General features: G+C 35.7%; 2 protein-coding genes, 1 long non-coding RNA gene and 1 other non-coding gene across 6 annotated transcripts; 2 read left to right on the top strand and 2 right to left on the bottom strand.

Annotated features, from left to right (window-relative positions):
• The first annotated feature begins 867 nt into the window (after positions 1-867).
• LOC130738444 (putative box C/D snoRNA protein SPCC613.07) lies at positions 868-5,396 on the top strand. 3 transcript variants are annotated; one of them, XM_057590426.1, is made up of 6 exons: positions 868-1,025; positions 2,719-3,115; positions 3,476-3,677; positions 3,935-4,003; positions 4,114-4,246; positions 4,328-5,396. In XM_057590426.1, exons 2-6 carry the CDS (start codon positions 2,881-2,883, stop codon positions 4,904-4,906), a joined length of 1,218 nt encoding a protein of 405 aa, XP_057446409.1. In that variant the 5' UTR covers positions 868-1,025; positions 2,719-2,880; the 3' UTR covers positions 4,907-5,396. The 3 variants fall into 3 exon arrangements, with proteins under 3 accessions (XP_057446409.1, XP_057446408.1, XP_057446410.1); XM_057590425.1 differs by lacking the exon at positions 868-1,025 and adding an exon at positions 1,064-1,801; XM_057590427.1 differs by lacking the exon at positions 868-1,025 and adding an exon at positions 1,825-2,537.
• Positions 5,397-7,604: 2,208 nt separating this feature from the next.
• TRNAG-GCC (transfer RNA glycine (anticodon GCC)) lies at positions 7,605-7,675 on the bottom strand. The gene has a single exon. It is a non-coding gene; the product is annotated as a tRNA-Gly (tRNA).
• A 5,771-nt stretch (positions 7,676-13,446) lies between these two features.
• LOC130735464 (uncharacterized) lies at positions 13,447-14,982 on the bottom strand. The gene is made up of 3 exons (XR_009018463.1): positions 14,677-14,982; positions 14,434-14,503; positions 13,447-13,651 (listed from the first exon to the last, which is right to left on the bottom strand). It is a non-coding gene; the product is annotated as an uncharacterized LOC130735464 (long non-coding RNA).
• A 2,528-nt stretch (positions 14,983-17,510) lies between these two features.
• LOC130738445 (probable aminotransferase ACS12) lies at positions 17,511-20,773 on the top strand. The gene is made up of 4 exons (XM_057590428.1): positions 17,511-18,124; positions 18,220-18,357; positions 19,585-19,745; positions 19,826-20,773. Exons 1-4 carry the CDS (start codon positions 17,666-17,668, stop codon positions 20,679-20,681), a joined length of 1,614 nt encoding a protein of 537 aa, XP_057446411.1. The 5' UTR covers positions 17,511-17,665; the 3' UTR covers positions 20,682-20,773.
• Positions 20,774-22,075: the final 1,302 nt, after the last annotated feature.

Here is a 22,075-nt window from a genome sequence, read left to right on the forward strand (position 1 = left end):
AATTTTCTCATCTGAATCCAACAACTTTTAACCATTTGCACTCGATTTCTCCAATCCGGCAACCCACGACGCGACTTATCCCCCACCTGTTTCTTGATTTTTTTGTTCGGTTGCTTCGGTTTCAGTTGGTGCTGAAATTTTTTAGACAACCCTAATTTAAGCATAGATGGGCATCCAACTTGACTTGTATACGCCTCATTAAAGTTAAATTCAACTTTTCCTTCAAGATTTCCTACTGATAGAATATTATGTTGGAATCATCGTGAGGGAGTTATTTTTAGCACACCTTTAAAAATAATCATACACCCTTTAACATTAGGGTGTGTGAAAAGTAATCTCTTATACTCCGTCGGTTTCAAAATAACTAACTATCTAGAAAGAGAAAAAACACGCGTATTAAAAAAATAATTAATATTGTTAACTTTTTAAAACACACACTTATAGGCGAAAAAACTTAGCAAAACTACTCATTTTACTTTTTTTTAATCAATTAAATTAAATATTATTTACATTGGGGAGTGTACACCTCATACTAGAAGAACAAGTAATATCTTTGTGTGTGTACTGTAGACGATGTCTTCGGTGTGTATAGAAGCTTGATAGGTTTTAATTCATGTTAAGTGAAAGAGTGAAGACACATATGATTCTAGAAGAAACTATTAGAAGTAACTTACATGGAATGAAAATGATTCTGAGATTTTATATTGCACCAACTCCCGCCTGCCATCTCACTAAATATCAAAAGAGGAGTCTACTTGTACATAAATATTCAATTGATCCAGTCAATTTCATCATATTCAATTGACTACTCAAACCTCACACGGTCAAATCAACTGTACCGGGTAAATTTAACGGACTGCTCACCCGACCCGAAGCAAAAGAGAAATCGAAATTCGAAAGTGAAAGCCTCAAACCAAACCCCTAACAGCAAAAGCAGAGTAAGCAATCACTTCAAAGTTCCACGCTCTCTCATCTCTGACGCAAGAAGCTAGAAGACAGCCTCTTTGCGCCGGCCTCCATCCTCAGTTATTTCCTTCCCTGTTTAAGAACTTATGTTGGATTCTTTGTGAATGTTTGGTTGTTTCTGTTTCAGAGCATCATAACTCTGTTTGTTGTCTCCTCTTTCTATTTCTCTTTGAAATCTCAGTTTTTTCTTATTGTATTGTGAACCAATGTTAAAAAATATTGTTCTGATTAAAACTAAATAAGTTTGTTGTTATTAGTGCCTTATATCATGTGCTGGCTTGCTGTGTTATTGTTCTGGTTGCTTAATCATGTGGATACTTATTTAGTCATCAAGTAGAACCACTCTTCTATTTTTCATAGATTTGCTTTTGCATTAGAAATGAAATGCAACTGATTGCAGATGAATTGATTGTAGAACTCATGTGCTGCAATTGTATTCTACATTCCTTAATTATGATGGTTGTAACACCCCAAATTCTATAACCTGGATAATATATTTATTTAGAATGTGATTCTTACCATATTTATGAGTCTCATGTTTTGATATGACTGTTAAATTATTTGTGGTTGAGAAAAAAAAATTAGGCTAGTAATATCTCACATTTTAACACTTTGAGGTGGGATAGTGACACAATATGAAAAAAAAGAGCCAAAGGGGGGCATCTTAGTAAATTACAATTTAGAGATGGGGCATAGAGGTAATATACGATGAAAAGAAAAAAGCAAGAAACAAAAACCCTAAACCCAAACGGGGGCTTGGGAGAAGAAAGAGGATTCAAGAGAGGAAGAAACAAACCATCCCAAAGAAGTTGGTTGACCCTAGTACCACTCATTGGTGAGTATGATTCCCCTCCCCCTATGTCGTATGATTATAGTTCTTCCCATTTATGAGATTAAAACCTTCTTATGATTCTGAACATGGAAATCATCTACCCTAAGTGATGGTATTCATCTCTGACGAACTAGCCCTGCCTTGCTTAGTTAGTTGATTTGGTATCTCTTTTGTGGTGTCTTGGTCGGAATGATGGGGCCCCTTTGTTTTGTTGAATTTTGGTCCCTGTCTTGCGAGATTTAAATGAATTTAGGAGTAGTGATTATTTTTCTCTTCTCCTTTGACCCAGTATTCTTTATGTTGTTATGTTAAGCACATTAGAGATTGTTAGTTTCACAAGGGAAAGTCCAAAAAATATATAGCAGTATGTTACAGTATACAAATTCTTTTATTTAGTATAAATTTTCCACTGTCTCTTGTCTTTGGTGTTCTAATTTTCTTTGTTACATTGATCCTTAATACTCCTTTAATGATATGGAAAATGTGGTGCCTTCTTAGAATTACTATTGGCTGTTAACATTGAATACAAATGTAGAGTACAAAGCAAACAATAAAATGATAACATTGTGGGGCAAACCTAGCGACCTTAAGAGGGCCAGTAGAGGCGAATCCCAAATGTAGAGTAAAAAGAGAAAAGTAAAGAAGAAATATTGCAGGACAAACTTGATGACATTCCAATGGCTAGTTGAAGGCAGATCCTGAATTGTAGCGGAAGCTACAATTGAATTCTCACATCTATGTAGAGTATTTACCATTACTAAAGTTTTTAAAATATTTTTCTTGCATGCAGTAAACTCGTAAGAGTTTGAGTTGTGTTTACCCCCCTCCACGAGTTTACGTAAACTCTCTAGTTTGATAACCTTGGGTATATTGATGTTTAAAATTTCGTCTGGAAATAATGTTTTGGGGTGCTTGTGCAGTGTTGTGGTCCTTGTTGCTTGAAAAGAATTGAGATTTTAGCCATTCACGTCAAAGGGAACCATGGTATTGGAAAGGCGCTTTATATAGTTGCTGGTGATTTCTAAAGACAAGTTTCTTTTTGTGTGGTGCACCTGCAATCTTTGCTTCTAAGCATAAGTAGCATGTCCGCTTCTCCGTCACGGATGGAAGGAGGAGGAGGGCAGGTCTCAATAAAGCCAGCACTATGCGAAGAATGCAAATCTAACGCATCAAAATATAAGTGCCCTGGTTGCTCCGTACGCTCATGCAGTCTTCCTTGTGTAAAAGCTCACAAAGTGCGTACAGGATGCACTGGCAAGAGGAACCGGACTCAATTTGTTCCTCTTTCTCAGTTTGATGATAGTGTGCTATTATCTGGTACTTACTCTTAAAATTCTATGTCCTGTCTTTGAATCTTGAGAACCTTGTAGTTGATTGCATAAGTGGAATAGCTTCACTTCATATTTCTTAATATCTACTATTCAACCAATAGGAGCCTTTTTTATGGTTCCTCAGAGATTTCACATAAGTATTTTTTCTTGATTTAATTTCAATATTTTCATGCTGATTTCTGTTATTGGCCCTTTTGGAATTTACATGTTCTTCACTCACCACGTTTTTGGGCATTGTTTCTGAATTTTCATGAATTTGTACAGCTGTTTGCGATTTCTTATAATTTCCCCAATATCTAAATCCCTGTATTTATTTTGTTTATTTTGTGATTTCCTCCACATCTAGACTATAATTTGTTGGAGGAGGTGAAGAGGGTGGCTGAATCTGCTCAGAGAATGAGAACTAAATTGCGCTTGTATCCCTACTTTAAGCTACCTTATCCCCTCAAAAGCCTAGGAAGTGCTGCTGCAAGCCGGAGAACCAAACTATTGTTTCTGCCTAGCCGGATGTCAAAAAGAGAGATGAATCAGACTCGATATGACCAAAGGTATTTTTGGCATTCATGACAAACTTATGTTGTTTTAGGAGCCTGTACCTATAAGCAGTTTCTTCTTTGTGTACTCAACTTGTAAATGTTTCCTTGGGTGCGTTCAGCTCAGATTATAAATTTTTATCAAGCCTGGGTTCTTAACGTATTGGTACCAAAGGGAAATGTAGATTATAAGAATGTTTCATTCTTAAATTGCGAAGATGGAAAATTTTGTTTTTAAGTGGATTACATATATGTTTATGGAATGCTCTCAGGAAGAAGGCTATATCTTGGACAATAGAATGGCGTTTTCACTCGACAGATATTGTTTTACATGACCACGGGTAAGCTGTTTAGATGATGTCTTCAGTTGGAATATGAGATTGCACCTTACATTCCTATTGCATGCAAGAAAATACAATTTTTGAAAGGATATTATGCTTTTGTCTTCCAGGGTCGATGAAAATTCAAGCCTCTGCTCTATTCTTGAGAAGCATCTCAAACCTGGTCCTTGGAATCATCAGCTAAGGGAATTTTGTGTGGACCAGATAGATTGTCTCAAGCTTTTCATTTGTAAATACCCAAAGGTGGGTTTTCTTTACCTTTTACCTCATGAAGATATGGCTTTATTTTTAGCTATTAATTTCATGCTGTTCTTGTTAATACAGGGTCCCAGGTCACCATTCAAAGAGTTGGATATGAAAGCACCAATCAGACAGCAGTTAGCAAATATAGTGATTTTGGAGTTTCCTGTTGTTTTTGTTTTTTTTCCCTCTCACAATATCAATTTTGAAGTTGTTAAGGATGTCAATTCCAGTATACATAAATCACAGCAGCAAGATGATGAAAGCAACCAAAGTCAGGAAGGTGTACGTTTTAGGGAGGAAGCAATAGAAGGCGAAAACAGTTCTGCAAATCCTAAGGTTTCTGATCTCATGAAGCACGTGGAATCAAGTACATCACAACACTTGCTTACCCAAAATATGAGTAATGAGAAAACACATGATTCATTTGTGGTCGAAGGAGACACTGGGAGTGGTAATCTTTCACATTGTTCACAGGAAACCAAGGAACTAACATCATTTGAAGATTTGAGATTTGTCTTTGATCCAGATCTTATGGATGATTATGCTGATCTTGACTTCCTTGATATTGATAATGAAATGCAAAACGAATTAGATTTATTTGGTCCCAGTGCAGAGTTCCCTGTGCCAGAGGAATTGGAGGAAGGGGAAATTCCAGAATGATTTAGCTATGGTTCACTTATGTTGAGGAGTTGGCGAGAAAATGAGATAACATTTTCAACGTGAATCATATCAATATGTTCTGAGGTTCATTGCTTCCAAGAATGAGTTTGGAGTTCAGTTTCCAGTCATGTATTTCCTTTATATCTATATCAAGAATGACAGAGATTTCAAATTGATCTGCCTAAGGACTGCTATGATTTCATGTTCCGTTCCGTCTCTTGGCTTCAGAAATCTTGCCCCTGATTGTTAATGCGCTGCTTCGGATTGGATGTGTTAAATTGCTCCCTAAATCTTATTATCTATAAAGATCAAGCTGCCACTTTTTGTGCGAGGATTCAGCAAGCACAAAGGCTGGGTAGTCGCTGCTTTGTTCATCACTTTTTGTCAAACTTCGGTATTGAATTTTTCTTGTTTTATAGTAACATCCTGTTAAAGGAGAAATAGATTTCAAATTCATGAATCATTTTTTCAAGCTTTGCCTTTTCAAATCCGTTTCGCAGTGTTTCTTCTCAGTTTCAGGTATATCTACCTCTTACTGTAATGAAGCATTCCTGCTTCTTGACTTGATTGAGACAGTTTCGTTTTTTGTTACTTTTAGGGCCTGTTTGGTTTGGCCATTTTCTGTTTTCATTTTCACTGAAAATAGAAAATGTAGTAGAGAACATGTTTGTTTCAGTTTTTGAAAATGTTTTAAAAAAAAAACATTCTCTAAAAAAGGTGAAAAATTGAAAATAAAAAATCACCGTTTTCTTTGTTTCCTGTTCAGACCACGAGAAAATGAAAACACTAGAAAGACACGGTGGCAATCCTGTAAATAGTTGAATTTTTAATTCAATCTGTTATTTATTATGCTCTTCCGCACCTTTCGTTCACGAGCTCGATTCTCACATATAGCAATTTCATGTGTTTTTTAACTTTTTTTTATTCTTCACCGGAAATACAATTTCATGTGCTTTTACAAGTAATAAAAATCATCATTTCTTTTAAATATTAAATATGCATACTGGACTGATAATATTAATATATGTAATATATATAAACAAATATATCATGAATATATGTTAACTTTTGATAAGAAAATTATATTAATTAACACATATATGAATATTATATTCATATCTACACCTTTTAGTGAATATTATATATAGAAGGGTAGCTCAGTTGGCAACGCAGACTAAGTGTGAGAAGAGTTATGTTCGATCTCCACACAATACAATATGAAGACGGATGAGAAGCCCTAACTGTGACTAAATCCCGAATCTGGCGGTATAGACAAAGGGTGACCGGGTACCGGATATTTATACCAAAAAAATATACTAAGAAAGTGTGGTACAACTAATAGATAGTTGAAGCATCGAGGGAGGGGTTCGACCCCTAAGCGGTGGGTATGGAAAACTATTTATTGGGGTGACCTACCCACTTTACATGATCTCCCAATCTTAAAGAATTAGTCTCATGGTTGTTGTCGGATGTAATACCAAAAATAACATATTACAAAATAAAAGCCTACATATATTTTTATTATATTTGTTGTTAAAAGCGTATGTATTAAACTTTTGATAGGAAAAAATATATTAACATATAAATATTTATATTTATACTTATTTGAAAATAAGTATATTAATAAAAAATAAATCCTTAATATCATCAATTATTTATGTTATAGTGTTATTTACAAACTGTTCATTTATACAAATATTTGACTTTAAAGTTTATATAAAAATAATTTTTAAAATTTTATTGAAAATGGCTAAACCAAACACATTTTCAATATTTTCTCTTTTTCAGAAATGGAAAATAAGAAGTTCAATCAAACATGTTTTCTTAATCTTGAAAATCTGAAAATGAAAATTGTTTTCAGAAAATGAAATCACGAAACGAAAATAGAAAATATTTTCTCAACATGTTATTATGACTTATGAGGATTATACCAGATTAGGCGTAGTGGTATGTTGACAAGTTAAAGAAGAAAGAAAGTCCATGCTTTAGAGGGTTGTTGTAAAGCAATGGTGGTCACTCTCATACCAAATTAAACTATTTCAATTAATATTTGTAATTTTTATAATTTATAAAATTTAATTTTTTTTAGTACAAACCTCCAGCAAAAGTAGCATACAATTAACATTAAAAGATAGAAACAGAAAGCAACAAAATGAACATCAAACAAAGCTACAAGCAAAAAGAAAACAGAAAACAACTCCTAAAAACACGATAGGCCAGTACTGGAAAAAACCAGAACAGAAAATTGGAACTTCAAGGAGCTCCAAGATCAGCGCCAATAAAATCAGATCAGCATACACACCCTTGAGCATACAGAACACAGCAACGAACATCAAGTGGGAATAGAGCTAGAGCACCACCAGAGGTTTGTTATCCTGTTGCAGCCTGATTTAGCCAAAGAATCCGCTGAATATAATTTATAAATGTTAAAATATTAGTTTAATAATATATTAATTTTATTACGGGTTAATGTTCAAATTGGTCATTTAGTTTGTCACCGTATTTGTTAGGAAGTTATATTTGAGGAAACACAAGATTCATTTGCATGGGAGAATAATTTGACATTTAAAAGTTAAAACCATTGGCAGGATTTCACTAACAATTTGAATTGACATATCTTGTATTTTGTTGTGGCACTTCTTCGTAAGTCGTAACAATAAGCAATAGTGTAATGAAAATTACACAAGTAGAAAAATAGTGCACCAGCCGGGAATCGAACCCGGGTCTGTACCGTGGCAGGGTACTATTCTACCACTAGACCACTGGTGCTATGACATTGGATGAGACCGTATGTTTAGAATATAAATTAAACACGATTTCTTTAGGCAAATGGAGAATTCATTATTTTAACTTGCAGGATACCGTTAGTTAAAATTAGATTGGACATATCAAATCAACAAAAATTATCGTGTTGACAACCTGTCTTTGACCGTGACAATTATAATTTTTACCTTTTTTTATATTAAATTATTCTCACAATTACATTTTGATATTGACCAAGGTATTCTTACAGCCAACAGCTGTGAAATTAATCTCTCACCCCATGGTCAGCGCACTAAGCGGTAGGGTGCTAGCCAATGAGTTTTCTCTATTCGCAAGAGTTGAGATTCGAACCCCAAACTACTTGTTTAAAAGATGAAATACTGAACCACTACACCAACTCACTTGGTTGTTCTCACAATTACTATGTGTGATGCAGGTGAAAGGTCATGTTCAAAAATAAAATTAAATATTTGATCCAAGAGTTTAAATAACTACTTTTTACCACTTATCGGTACCAAACTAATTTTACCCTTTTGAGTTTAGGAACAGGATTTTTTAAAATTTTACTTAAAAAATTCACATAATCATAACCGTATTATGAATTTAATTTGTAAAGAAATAGTGCAAATGAGGATGGTGTAGCCTTTCTTATATTTATAATACATTAGGTCAAAAGTGTAGATACAAGTATACATGGGCATGACCCATAGACTCTTCACTTAACCCTAATTCTTAACTCGGATGGTCATCCAACTATTTATAACACAAATATTAGTTTTGTACTTAAAATAACTTAAAATCTCTATTAAATACAATTTTTTTTGGATTTGGCTCCTTTAAGTAAACATTATAGCCCTTAGGTGATTACATACTTTTATAAAGTTAATAAAATAAATCAATATATTATTGTAATGCTTACTGTAACACCCCCACTTTTCGTTATTAGGTTATTTATTATTTTATTTGAATTATTATGTTATATGGTAATTTGATAATTTATGTGATTTAATTTGATGATTATGTGATTATGTGATTTAATTAGATGATAAGGTCATTAAGTTATTTTATTAAATAATTATGTGATATAGATAAATAAGGGTTTTAGGTTTTAAGTGAGTAGTTGGGAGTGGGGCCCATTGTAAGATTTTTTAAGGGTTATGAGAGAATTAAAAAGGGAGAAATCAGAAAATTAGGATTAGAGAAGCAGCAGAACAGAGGAACACATGAAAGGTGAAGGAGAGGAGAAAAGGTAGAGAAAACCTAGAATTTGATCTTCAAGAAGAAAAGGGTCAATGAGGCTTTGTTCAAGTGTCATAAAAGGTAAGGGTTTGAATTTACCTTGTATAATTGTAGAATAACAGAGGTTGAGTTTAACATGAGGGAACCTCATCTTCTTTGAAAATTCAGAACTGAGAGACTGTGTTGAGTGTTAACATGTGGTGATCAAAATTGATTTTGAGCGAAATTGAGGTTCCGGGGAAAATTGGGTTCTGTTCTGTTTTGCCCGCAGATACCCTAACAATCTGTGTTGTAGAGAGCATAACTCCCTCTAAAGAATTCCGAATTGAGTGAAACCAATTTTGTATGAAAGCTAACTCATAGGGCTATGTTGGGTAATATTTTCATAATATTTCGATTGCTGTTTCAATACCATAATCATTTGCAAGTTCATTCTGTTTCTGCCCGCAGACACCCTAGCAGCCTGTGTTGTAGATAGCATAACTCTCTCTAAAGAATTCCGAATTGAGTGAAACCAATTTTTTATGAAAGCTAACTCATAGGGCTATGTTGGGTAATATTTTCATAATTTTTCGATTGCTGGTTCAATACCAGAATCATTTGCAAGTGCATTTTGTTTCTGCCCGCAGACACCCTAGCAGCCTGTGTTGTAGAGAGCATAACTCTCTCTAAAGAATTCCGAATTGAGTGAAACCAATTTTTTATGAAAGCTAACTCATAGGGTTATATTGGGTAATATTTTCATAATTTTTCAATTGCTGGTTCAATACCAGAATCATTTGCAAGTTCATTCTGTTTCTGCCCGCAGACACCCTAGCAGCCTGTGTTTAGAGAGCATAACTCTCTCTAAAGAATTCCGAATTGAGTGAAACTAATTTTGTATGAAAGCTAAATCATAGGGTTATATTGGGTAATATTTTCATAATTTTTGGATTGCTGGTTCAATACCAGAATTATCTGCAAGTTCACTCTGTTTTGCTCGCAGACACCCTAACAACCTAGGCTGTAGAGAGCATAACTCTCTCTACAGAATTCCAAATTGGGTGAATCCAATTTTGTATGAAAGCTAAAGTATAAGGCTATGTTTGGTAAAATTTGCATAATTTTTGGAGTGCACTTTTAGTACCGGAATTATCTGCAAGTTTGCTATGTTTCTGCTTATTTCTTTGATTGATTCTGGAACTGGTTCTAGTAATTGATATGAGACATTTGATGATTTTGTGTTGCTAGTTTATCGGTGGAATAGTGAATGATTTGATAATTATATTGAACTGTTATTTTGTGCAATTTTGGTGTGATTTCCGTTATGGAATTTGGTGAGAAAATATGTTATATATTTGGGGCTGGAGTGGTCTCAAATTGCATGTTTTAATTTATGAGTTTTTGCACGAAATACACTTCATTTAGTCAAGAGGCAACGTGTTGGTTTTCATCGGAAAACTAAGGTTTGTCCCAGAACTGGAGTGGTTCTGGAAGTCTGGCGTGGACTTCATTGGTGGTTAACTGTCTGGAGTGGACGCGGTGATACCGCTAAGGTTAACAATTGGCAACACATGCATACATTAGAGTCTCACACACTAAGTTTCACGTTTTCAGTGATTTTATGTGTTTGGTGATTTGTTGGTGAATTGTTTTGCTGTTGTGGTAAAGTCGAATTATTATTCTTCTTTAAGCTTATAATTTTCCGAAACATTAATAAGAATTGTGAAACTGTCTTGAGAGAAAATATTATAATCACTCAGATTTTAAAGACAATGTGAAGAGTTTATAAAGCAGGATCTGAATTGTTTACTTGCTCTTTGTTATGCTATATTTTATACAATGTAAGTTCTTACCCTTCTGTTGGAATGATGTTCTATGCGACATCGCTCAGGTACTGGAGGTAGAGATGTGGCTCATGAGGAGTAGCTTTGGAGAGTCTTAACTTATCTTATTATTATTATTGTTATTATTATTATTATTATTATTATAAAATAAGTGTCTTGCTCTGTAATGTAACACTGGGTAGATATTTTACGTTACTTTTACACTTTTGTTGAGAGGATTTTATAACCTCTCCTTATGGAAGTTGTTGAATAATTTTCTAAATTATGGCAATGTCGTACTGTTGATGGCCGAAGTGCTTATGAAATTAAGTTCTGAGTATGATCAATTTTATTGGAATATCATGGAAGATAAACCTATTTAAATAAGTGATTTTATGCATCATAGAATTATCTAGCTGGTTTAGAAATTTTATTGGCAGGAATAATTTATTCTTTGAAAACCATATGAACTTATAAATTTTCAAACACAATCAGTGTTAATTTTAATGAACTTTCGTGAAGAAGTGTAATACTCCCTTAGATATGTTTCTAAACTATGATAAACGTTTTTTAATAAAACAATGGGAAAAAAGGGGGTGTTACATTAGTGGTATCAGAGCATGGTCGGTGATCAGTAGACTAGGTTTATCACCATGTTTATTAACGTGTTTAATTCCTTTTGTATTCGATATGTGTTTATGACACAATCGATACTGTTTTGGAATTCTCAGGACAATGGTCCCGAGTTGTTCGCTTAAGAAAATTTTCGAGGGCGAAAATTCTTAAGTGGGGGAGAGTTGTAACACCCCACTTTTCGTTATTAGGTTATTTATTATTTTATCTTAATTATTATTATGCTATATGGTATTTTGATAATTTATGCGATTTAATTAGATGATTATGTGATTATGTGATTTAATTAGATCATAAGGTCATTAAGTGATTTTATTAGATAAGTAAGTTATTGTGTGATATAGATAAATAAGGGTTTTAGGTTTTAAGTGAGTAGTTGGGAGTGGGGTCCATTGTAAGATTATTTAAGGGTTATGAGAGAATTAAAAAGAGAGAAATCAGAAAATTAGGATTAGAGAAGCAGAAGAACAGAGAAACACGTGAAAGGTGAAGGAGAGGAGAAAAGGTGGAGAAAACCTAGAATTTGATCTTCAAGAAGAAAAGGGTCAAGGAGGCTTTGTACCGGTGTCATAGAAGGTAAGGGTTTGAATTTACCTTGTATAATTGTAGAATAACAGAGGTTGAGTTTAACATGAGGGAACCCCATCTTCTTTGAAAATTCAGAACTGAGAGACTGTGTTGAGTGTTAACATGTGGTGATCAAAATTGATTTTGAGCGAAATTGAGGTTCCGGGGAAAATTGGGTTCTGTTCTGTTCTGTTAAACACAGATTGTTAGGGTATCTGCGGGCAAAACAGAACATAACCCAATTTTCCCCGGAACTTCAATTTCGCTCAAAATCAATTTTGATCACCACATGTTAACACTCAACACAGTCTCTCAGTTCTGAATTTTCAAAGAAGATGGGGGTTCCCTCATGTTAAACTCAACCTCTGTTATTCTACAATTATACAAGGTAAATTCAAACCCTTACCTTCTATGACACCGGCACAAAGCCTCCTTGACCCTTTTCTTCTTGAAGATCAAATTCTAGGTTTTCTCCACCTTTTCTCTTCTCCTTCACCTTTCACGTGTTCCTCTGTTCTGCTGCTTCTCTAATCCTAATTTTCTGATTTCTCTCTTTTTAATTCTCTCATAACCCTTAAATAATCTTACAATGGGCCCCACTCCCAACTACTCACTTAAAACCTAAAACCCTTATTTATCTATATCACATAATTATTTAATAAAATAACTTAGTGACCTTATCATCTAATTAAATCACATAATCATTAAATTAAATCACATAAATTATCAAATTACCATATAACATAATAATTAAAATAAAATAATAAATAAGCTAATAACGAAAAGTGGGGTGTTACACTTACACCCCCAAAGTGAGTATTTTTTTAGTTTGTTAAGGGGCATTTGTTTCAAGTCATGGAAATACATTACCAAGAATATAGAGGTTGAAAATGAATATCCTCATGTTTATTACAAGGTTGAAAACTCCATTCCCAGGTATAAATCATTCACGGTAAAAAATAACTGTCATTATTCCATTCAATTCATTCACAAGAGTTAAGAATCTTGGGGAATGTTTGGTTTGTCCATTTCCTTGTTTGCATTTTCAAAGAAATATAAAATATAGTCGAAAACATGTTTAGTTGATATTTTCTTATTTTATCAAATATGATCAAAACATAAACAAAATAAAATCGTTTTTATTTTCGGTGAAAATGAAAACGATCTACCATCACCGTCATTGCCTACCACCACGACCTCTGTCACCATCACAACCTTCACTAACGTCCTCGACGTCACGAACACCATCGCTACCACAGCCGCCACCGCACCAGTGATGGTCGCAGTGATCGTGGCAGTGGTGGTAGTCATGTTGTGGGGTGGCAATAGAGGCGGCGATGAAAACAATGTCGGTGGCGGTGTCAACGACAATGGGGAAGAGGCGATGGATGTTATGGCGGTGGCAGTAGTAGTTGTCACGACCCAAAAATCCCAAGCCGTGACCGGCGCACGGACTATCACCCCAAGTCCGGCAAGCCTTTTACACATAACCCATTTATTACCAATTCACCATGATAAATACGCCCGCATAAATTTATAAAAAAAAAAACGACAAAGTCTCCTCTGTATTTCTGAAATCTCAAAATAACATAACCTGCTAAATAATATTCTCCAAATCCACAATTTCAAGAAATGGTACAAAACCAAAATTCAACGCTCAGCGTCAACTTTTAAAATAAAACAATACCGTCAACCCCAAACTAAAATCACCTATGACTCCCTATAGCTGCTGAAGAATCTGTGAATAAAATAATAAAGGGGTAAGTCACAAAGACTTAGTGAGGATTTAACAACATATATAATATTAATAAAATTAATAAGCATCAATTCAAATAAGAGATGATCAAACTGTCAGGTTTATAAATAATTGTTTCAATGAAACTGAATAAAAAATTCATGTCAGTCATGTGAAAGCATTTAAAAATCAGAAATATAATTTAATAGGGTCACACATGTAGAACCGTGAGGCGGCTCCATCTCGTTGATAGCCCTCTCCTCCTAAGGGATGGCCTATCCGATAGGGGCGGCTCCATCTAACGGATAGTCCTTTCCTCTCTCGTATCACATGTCGAATCGTATTACCGGGGGAAGCTACATCTCGTTGATAGCCTTCTCCGTGCACTGACGGCTCCATCTAACGGATAGCCCTCTCCTCCCGGAATCAATCTAACTAGGTGCACCTAGGCCGTTACCTCCGTTAACGGCTACGGGGTTCTATCAAGGATCCCCAAAACCGTTTTCTCAAATCAGTTCAAGTCTCATCAAAGTTCTTGAAATCAACTTTCCAAGTTCATAATCTCAGTTTCACATAATTTCCAAAAAAAATCAAAGCAATATAAATTGTTTTCCTATCAGTTCATAATCAGATTCCAAATCAACTTCCTAAAACCAACTTTCAGATAATTAAAGAACTGTAAAACATGTTTCCCCCAATTTAAATAAATAGTGATATGATAAAATAATCAAATCAACAATTATATAATTATAAAAATAAGCCACAGTGATTGAAAAATCACTCACAGCTATGACGAAACAATTGGACCGTCCTCAGCAAATGCGCGACAACCCAACGTATCTTCACCCGGTAAATCTGAACACCACAATTAAATTTCACCTTCAGCAACCAAAATCTTGTGTCATACTACCGAGAGCAACTATGGAAACCCCAACAGTATACCCAAGGCCCTAATTACCTATACCTTTATCTAACATACAGTACAACAGTTCAACGCTAATCCTCAGATTCATGGTTTAGGAATATACCTTAAATACAATTGAAATAGAAATTCTGAATAGTTGAATTTCCTTCTCCTCCCTCAATGCACAACTTCTACCCCAATTGTTAACTCAGAGTTCTCCCAATTGAAGTGTCATCAACCTCATTCATGAGTAAATATATTAAATGGGGCTGCTGTTGTTTTTCTTTGCTAAAGGACAAAAGAATAAAAGGAGGGAAAGGAGAATTTGATGTCCCTGAGCAGAAGAAAGTTGCAGAACGCGAGAAAGAAAAGAAGAGGTTACGGCTGGTGGGGAAAAAGTGATGGGGGTGGGGTTATTTGGTTAAAATAGGGTTTATAACAATTTCAGGATGGTATACCAACAATACCAAAGGGTGGTCACGTGACCCCCTTCAATCAGATTGTGTTCTGCTCCTTTTTCCCCCTTTTTTTTTTTCCTTACCTTATTATATTATTTTTTTTTAAGAGAAAAACCTATCCTAATTATTATTAAAACGGTGCGTTTCAGTAGTAGTGACGACGATGATAAATTTGAAAGTGAATAGAAAAAAAATCAAAATTAACATGTTTTCTAAATTTGAAAATGAAAACTATTTTCAAAATGAGAAAAAGAAAAATGCAAATAGAGTAAATTTAACAAACCGTATATACTCTTGTAATTCCATTGGGCAGCGTTGGCCGATTTCAGAGTACGAGAAAGAATCGTCATAAGTGTGATTATTGTCATATGTTTGGCTATACGATTGATTTGCATTATGCTTTGCATGGGTTCCCCTTCCTCAAAATGCCCACAATGCACAGAATGCTCCACCGCCCCCATCTGCTCCTTTGACTGATTTTGCAGCCCCACCTTCTATCTTCAACGAATTCATCAAGTGGTATAGAGAACATCAGGTCGCTACTTCCATTGCTTTTGTTGCACACACAGGTAATTCCTTTGCTGGTCTATCTCACTTCACATATTTTGGCCCATGGATCATTGGGAAGAGGAAAAGTTCTCATCTTTAGGGTATTTTAGGAAAAAAATACAGTGGAGACGAGTGGGGCCTGTAGCTCAGAGGATTAGAGCACATCGCTTAAAACCTCACGGTACTTACACCTCTCGCCTATTGAAGTTCTTTTCCGAGACGTATTAATCGTTGTGCGAAGTCTCTGTTTGCTGTAGTTCACTTAGATGTGTGGTGTCCTAGTCATATAGTTTACAATTTAGGATCAAAGTATTTTGCGACATTTATTGATGATTATCCTCGATGTACTTAGTTATTTTTAATAAAAAATTGAACTGAGTTGTTTTCTATCTTCCAAACCTTTTATAATGAAGTGAAAAATCAAGTTTGGTGTTCCAATTAGTAGTTTGCAAGTGACTATGCTAAAAAAATATTTGTCTACACAATTTCATACTTTCATGACTTCTAACAACATGTTTCACCAAACGTCTTGTCTCACACACTTCAACAAAACGGGGCATCTGAACATAAAATTAGACACTTAGTTGAAACCACTAGGACACTCTTCACAATAATGTTCCTCAATGTTTTCGGGGTGATACCTTGCTTACAACTTGTTATCTCATTCATAAAGATCCCTCACTTGTCCTTACCAGCCAAATTTTTCTTGTCTTTTTTTTCTCTTCTAACATGTTATCTTTACGAGTGACACCCATAAGACTAATCATTTAAAGACTCAAATAGGACATTAAACAAATTAGTCTTTTTTCAATAAGTCTTACTCACTACACATCGTTCAAACATCGAATTCTCAACTAAATGTACTTGGACCTTTTATCCTACAAAGTAGGGGTGTTCGTGAGACAGGTTGGGACGGGTTCTACTTGACTTTTACCCGGCCTTAAATATTGGTTGGGTTAGGTTTTAAACCCGAACTCATCCCTAGACCCGATAGGTGCGGGTTCAACATAAACCGGGTCACAAAAGGACAAGTCCGGGTTGGCCCGAATGACAAATTGAATGTAAATTTCAAATTTCAATAAGGAATTATAAATACTTATCATTCTGTAAAAAATAATTTCTTATCCTATTAATGTACTATGAAAGAAACTACATAGAAGTGAAGTTTTTCATAACAAAATACTAAACTATAGCAAAGAATATAAATTTAGTTTGCTTGAAACTTAACAATAAATGAAAATATAAAAAACCATGAGCTTAGTGGCTAGGCAGAGTTGTGGGACAGGTTGGACTTGACTTCTACTCGACCCTAAATATTAATAGGGTCCAATTTTTAGACTCAAACCTGTCCCTAGACCCGAAGAAACCCAACGAGATGCGAGTCTAAGGAACATGGGCCAGGACAGGTGAATGAACATGGCCGGATCATGTACACCCCATCTACAAAATGACACCTACCTTGTTATCAATCATCATGAGAAAAACTATGGCAAGCCCATTAAAGTTAGAAAAAAACGGACATAAGCATACACCCTCCGGTCATAATTATAAGCAAAAATCAACTTTTAGATTCATTGAATAAATGATGTATCTAGTCATTATTAATGACCACATACATCATTTATTCAATGAATCTTAAAAGTTAATTTTTGCTTATAATAGTGACCGGAGGGTGTAGTTTAGAAATTAACAAAAAAAAAAAAAAAAAAAGGCATAGTTTAGAAATACTCCCGGCACAACTCCAATACAAATCATGCTATAACAAAACAACAAAATTCCAATATGAACCAAGACTAGATCAACAAATTGTAAAGCCACACACATTTATTTCCTTGTTTCTTCCCCCTTGGGAAAAAATACTAAATTACTTAAAAAAAATCATGGACACATGAACATGAGTGTTTACAATTACGAGGATGCTAAAGCTAAGGAGATAGTGGTAATCATAAGAACAAAACAAAAAGAGAAACAAAACAAAACAACACTTCACTTGTTTCTTCATTTTCTCACCATTCTTTTCTTCAACCACACAAACCAAACCCAACCCAACCCAACCCAACCCAACATCACACTCTTCTTCCTCCTCCCTCCATCTCCGGCGGGTCAATGACCCAAACCCGAAAACCCTCCGACCCAAAACACCGTACCCGAGAACCCAAAACCCCTTCTTCTTCTTCTTCTTCTTCGTTCTCCACGAGCGGCATGAAACTCATCGTGCCCCTTCAAGGCGTGGTTCAAGGTCGTGGAGGCCTTTTTCTCGGTACTCTCATCCCTTGTGCACTCTTCTACTTCCTCCAGCTCTACCTCAAACGACGCCGTTCCGGCTTCAACAACCCTCCTTCTCCGTCTTCCACCTCTTCCCCTACCCTCCCTCGCACTTCCTCCCGCTCCAACTTGTCGACCCGTGGGTCAATTTCCCGGGTCCGGGTCTCCAAGCTCGCCACCCTCGTCGCCAAGCCTGATGACTCGCTGTATTATCTTGGCTTAGAAAAGGTCTCTCAGGATCCCTATGATGCGTCGGAGAATCCCAATGGGATTATTCAGCTTGGCTTGTCTGACAACAAGGTTGGTTCTTTTCGTTTTCTACGAGGTTTTTTGTCCTTTTTCGTATCTGGGTATGTCACTGATTTTGTTTTTTTGTTTGTTTTCTTTCTTTGTAGCTGTGTTTGGATTTGATTGGGAAATGGGTGTCCCGGAATTTGGAGGGGTCGTTGATGGGTAGTAGTGATGATGTTACTTTGAGCATTAATGGGATTGCACCTTATCAGCCACATGATGGATTGGGGGAATTGAAAATGGTAAGAGAGATTTACTGTGTTTGTGAATTTGGTTGGTTTTTCTTCTGCATTGTAGTGTAATTGGGGGAATGATGGAGTGCAGGAGTGGAGTGTTTGTATCCACTTATTGTGAGGAACATTTGCCTGTTTGCTGAAAATCATACGCATTTCTTATTCTGTATTGTTATTTAGCTTCAGCCTTCAAGTATTGCTGTTATGGTTTTTGATAGCTTTGTTGATATTTGTTCATCACCCACCATCATCTTTATGTTACAATGGAAGTGCAAGGACCTAGGTAGGAGAAGGGGATAGGTGGTACTGTATCGTGATTCATGACTGGTTATCTCAAAAGTTTAAAATCAAGGCACATTAAATGGTTTTATACGAATTCTAACACACCTCTCAAAAAAGGCCTTTGAGCTTGAAGCATGGATAATATACAAGCCCACTGACCTTGTTCTTAATTTTAACTTTTTTTTTTAGAAAAAATTAGATAAGAAAATTGGGAGCTCTGGTGCCTACTGCCTTATCATGAACCAATTGTCCCACAAATATAAGCTGTTTGGTAAATGAACATGAATGGTTTTATGATATTTCTAACATAGTGGAGGATCAAACCTCAAATGATATCATCACAACCCTCATCTTGGAGGTGGTCCACAAGCTTGCTGGCTGATAAGTTTTTAATATAATTTTTAAATGTTCTTCTTGCCATGTGATGAGGTCACTAGTTGAAGTCCTGTAAACAGCCTCTTGTGTTAAAACAAGGTAAGGCTGCGTACAATAGATCAAGTGGCCGGACCATTCCCTCGACACTGCACATTGCGGGAGCTTTGTGCACCGGGCTGCCCCTTTATAACTATTCTGAATGTGAGCTATCTTGCTTCTCATTGTGTTAAGTGAATATTGAAGAACTTGAGATTTTAGAGCCATTGCATTCAATATTCTCCCTTTTAATACAGTATAATTCCCAGGTTTTGAGAATAAATATATATTCTGAATGCAGTAAAGGGGCATTTCAGTTTTTCTCTGAATGCAATATCTGTTCTGAATTTTAGCGTATCATGTCCTGTGTTTGTGATTTAGGCCTTCTTTGCTAGTGGAATTGTCCATTAGTTGCATTGGGTTCTTCTATGATCTTTTTAGATTTATACTGTCCTGTATTCAGATTGAGTGCATTTAAGGGTCATGCTGTTGAATTGAGTAATTTACCTGCTAAACTTACGTTGTTTGCTTTGAATTTTGCAGGCCTTGTCGGATTTCATGCAGCAGGTGATGGGAGAATCAGTGAAATTCGACCCATCAAATATGATACTAACATCTGGAGCAACTCCTGCAATTGAAATTCTTTCCTTCTGCTTAGCAGACCATGGAAATGCATTCCTTGTCCCTACACCTTACTATCCAGGGTAATAATTGGCAATTTCTTGAGCTACTTATTCCTATTTCTTATACTAATTGACAAAGCTAATTAAAAGAAACTATGCAGCTTTGTCAGAGACGTGAGATGGCGCCCAGGCGTTGACTTAATACCTGTTCACTGTCGTAGTACTGACAACTTCAATCTAAATATCACTGCTCTTGAACAAGCATATAGTCAAGCAAGAAAACGAGGAGTCAAAGTTCGTGGGATCCTCATCTCCAACCCTTCGAATCCTGTTGGAAATATTCTGACACCAGACGTACTTTTCAGTCTTCTAGACTTCGCTGAAGAGAAAAACATTCATATCATTGCCGATGAAGTATTTGCAGGCTCGACATATGGAAGTGACAAGTTTGTGAGCATAGCTGAAATTCTCGATTCCGAATATGTAGACAAGAGCCGGGTTCATATAGTATATGGCCTGTCGAAAGACCTCTCACTTGCTGGCTTTAGAGTTGGGGTTATATATTCATTCAACCACACTGTTTTAGCTGCTGCCAAGAAGTTAAGTAGATTTTCCTCTATATCTGCGCCAACCCAAAGGTTAGTTGCTTCAATGCTTTCAGATAAAAGATTTATTCAGGAGTACCTTGAAACCAACCGGTACAGAATACAACAGGTACATGATAAATTTGTGGATTGTTTAAGTAAACTAGGAATCAAGTGTGCCAAGAGCAGTGCTGGCATGTTTTGTTGGGCTGATATGAGCGGATTAATCCGACCGTATAGTGAGAAAGGAGAACTTGAGTTATGGGAGAAGTTTATGAGTGTTAGTAAGATCAATATAACTCCTGGATCAGCCTGCCATTGCATAGAACCAGGATGGTTTCGTATTTGTTTTACAAGTATATCTTTTGAGGACATTCCTCTAGTCATTGAACGGATTAGAAGAGTTGTTGAAAGTTGTAAATCTTCCAGTTGAAGTTTCATTTTTTTCTCCTGACACTTCAGGCTATTGCCTGATATTGCTGTTTAGAAATTTTGGGAAGAAATGTATACATAATTTATTATGAAGTTCAGCTGTCCTGTGGAGTCCAGGATTCATAGGAAATAATCTCTTGCAATGCAAAATCTCAACAAAATAGTAGCATGTTTGGTTCCACGGTGAAATACTCTAGAATCACTTCTGCTTAGAAGCTACAAGTCTTATTTTCTAAGTAAACGTGTCTTGGATTCGAAAGAGAAACATCTTAACTATTTTGTAAATATAGACTAATCATAGAGAATGTGTGTGAGAGTGTATTTGAAAGAGTGTCTTGCTTGCACATGACTTCCTTACCATGACACCACAAGTAGAGGAAGACAAGCTTTTGAATTTGATAATGATAGTCTTCTATAAGCTCTAGTCTTTTCTTATTTTGGTTTTGGGTTATGCTCACTTTAAATTTTATTTCACGAAAACATACATCAACTTCATGTCCCCAAATCTAGTGGAATTGAATTTATGATGTGAGGACCCATATTTTGATGTAAGCCAGAATTAATAATTAGGTGGGCACAGGTTGCATTTTAGGAAAGATGCACCAACCAATTTTTTAAAAATCAGTTAGGTCATTAAACCAGTGAAGGTCATATACTGTTTAATGGTTTAACCGTTTCGAACTGCGGTTAAACCGATACCATAATTAAATAAAAGTTTAAACATAATTTTGGTCCTTACACTAAACATATTTTTCCTCACACAAGTTTTTTATTTTGGTCCCTTTATGATTCATGTCCCTAATTTTTAAAGTAGGCAATTTTGGTTCCTGAAGATAACAGACCTATGTTAAAAGGGGACATGTCTAATGGAAGATCACGTCAGCATTGCCATGTATATACACTTAATCTTACATGGCAAGTGATGGCACCCAGCGGCGGAGGGAGTGGTGGAGGGAGGGGGACACACCCATACCTTGGCCCTCCAATTCTTGGTTCTTTAATCTCAAATTCCCGCCTCCGCCACTAATGACACCTATCAACTCCAGCATCCCCTCTCCCTCATATTGTTTGCTGAAACGTAAAACCTTATAGCAAACAAAGAATAATGCCTATCATTTGATAAAACTTGCACTAGACTACTGTGTCGGAACTTGGCTCAAGTGTTGTGCCAGCTTGCAGTTTCTGAAAAGGATGATCTTGTTCATTTGTCATTCAAGGCAATTGGATTAGTTTATTCTGTAAGACCCTCAGGATCTTTGTTGCAGCTTCTTTTGATATCATTATGGACAATTTGCTAAAGGAACAGAACAAGCTAGTATGACGACATATCAAGGTTTTAAATATGGAAGTTTTCAGATTGTAGTTCTGAATAGTTGCAATAACATCTATACTAAC

This window comes from Lotus japonicus, chromosome 2 (assembly GCF_012489685.1).
Source record: "Lotus japonicus ecotype B-129 chromosome 2, LjGifu_v1.2".
Classification (NCBI taxonomy): Eukaryota; Viridiplantae; Streptophyta; class Magnoliopsida; order Fabales; family Fabaceae; genus Lotus; species Lotus japonicus.

What these genes read in the sequence shown, in the direction of transcription:
- LOC130738445 (XM_057590428.1), top strand. Translation starts at nt 17,666, where the DNA reads ATGACCCAAACCCGAAAACCCTCCGACCCAAAACACCGTACCCGAGAA. An exon ending in GATTGGGGGAATTGAAAATG is followed by an intron (nt 18,358 to 19,584) that starts GTAAGAGAGATT and finishes TGAATTTTGCAG; the next exon opens with GCCTTGTCGGATTTCATGCA. An exon ending in CCTACACCTTACTATCCAGG is followed by an intron (nt 19,746 to 19,825) that starts GTAATAATTGGC and finishes GAAACTATGCAG; the next exon opens with CTTTGTCAGAGACGTGAGAT.
- LOC130738444 (XM_057590426.1), top strand. Translation starts at nt 2,881, where the DNA reads ATGTCCGCTTCTCCGTCACGGATGGAAGGAGGAGGAGGGCAGGTCTCA. An exon ending in ATTGTTTTACATGACCACGG is followed by an intron (nt 4,004 to 4,113) that starts GTAAGCTGTTTA and finishes TTTGTCTTCCAG; the next exon opens with GGTCGATGAAAATTCAAGCC. An exon ending in TCATTTGTAAATACCCAAAG is followed by an intron (nt 4,247 to 4,327) that starts GTGGGTTTTCTT and finishes TTGTTAATACAG; the next exon opens with GGTCCCAGGTCACCATTCAA.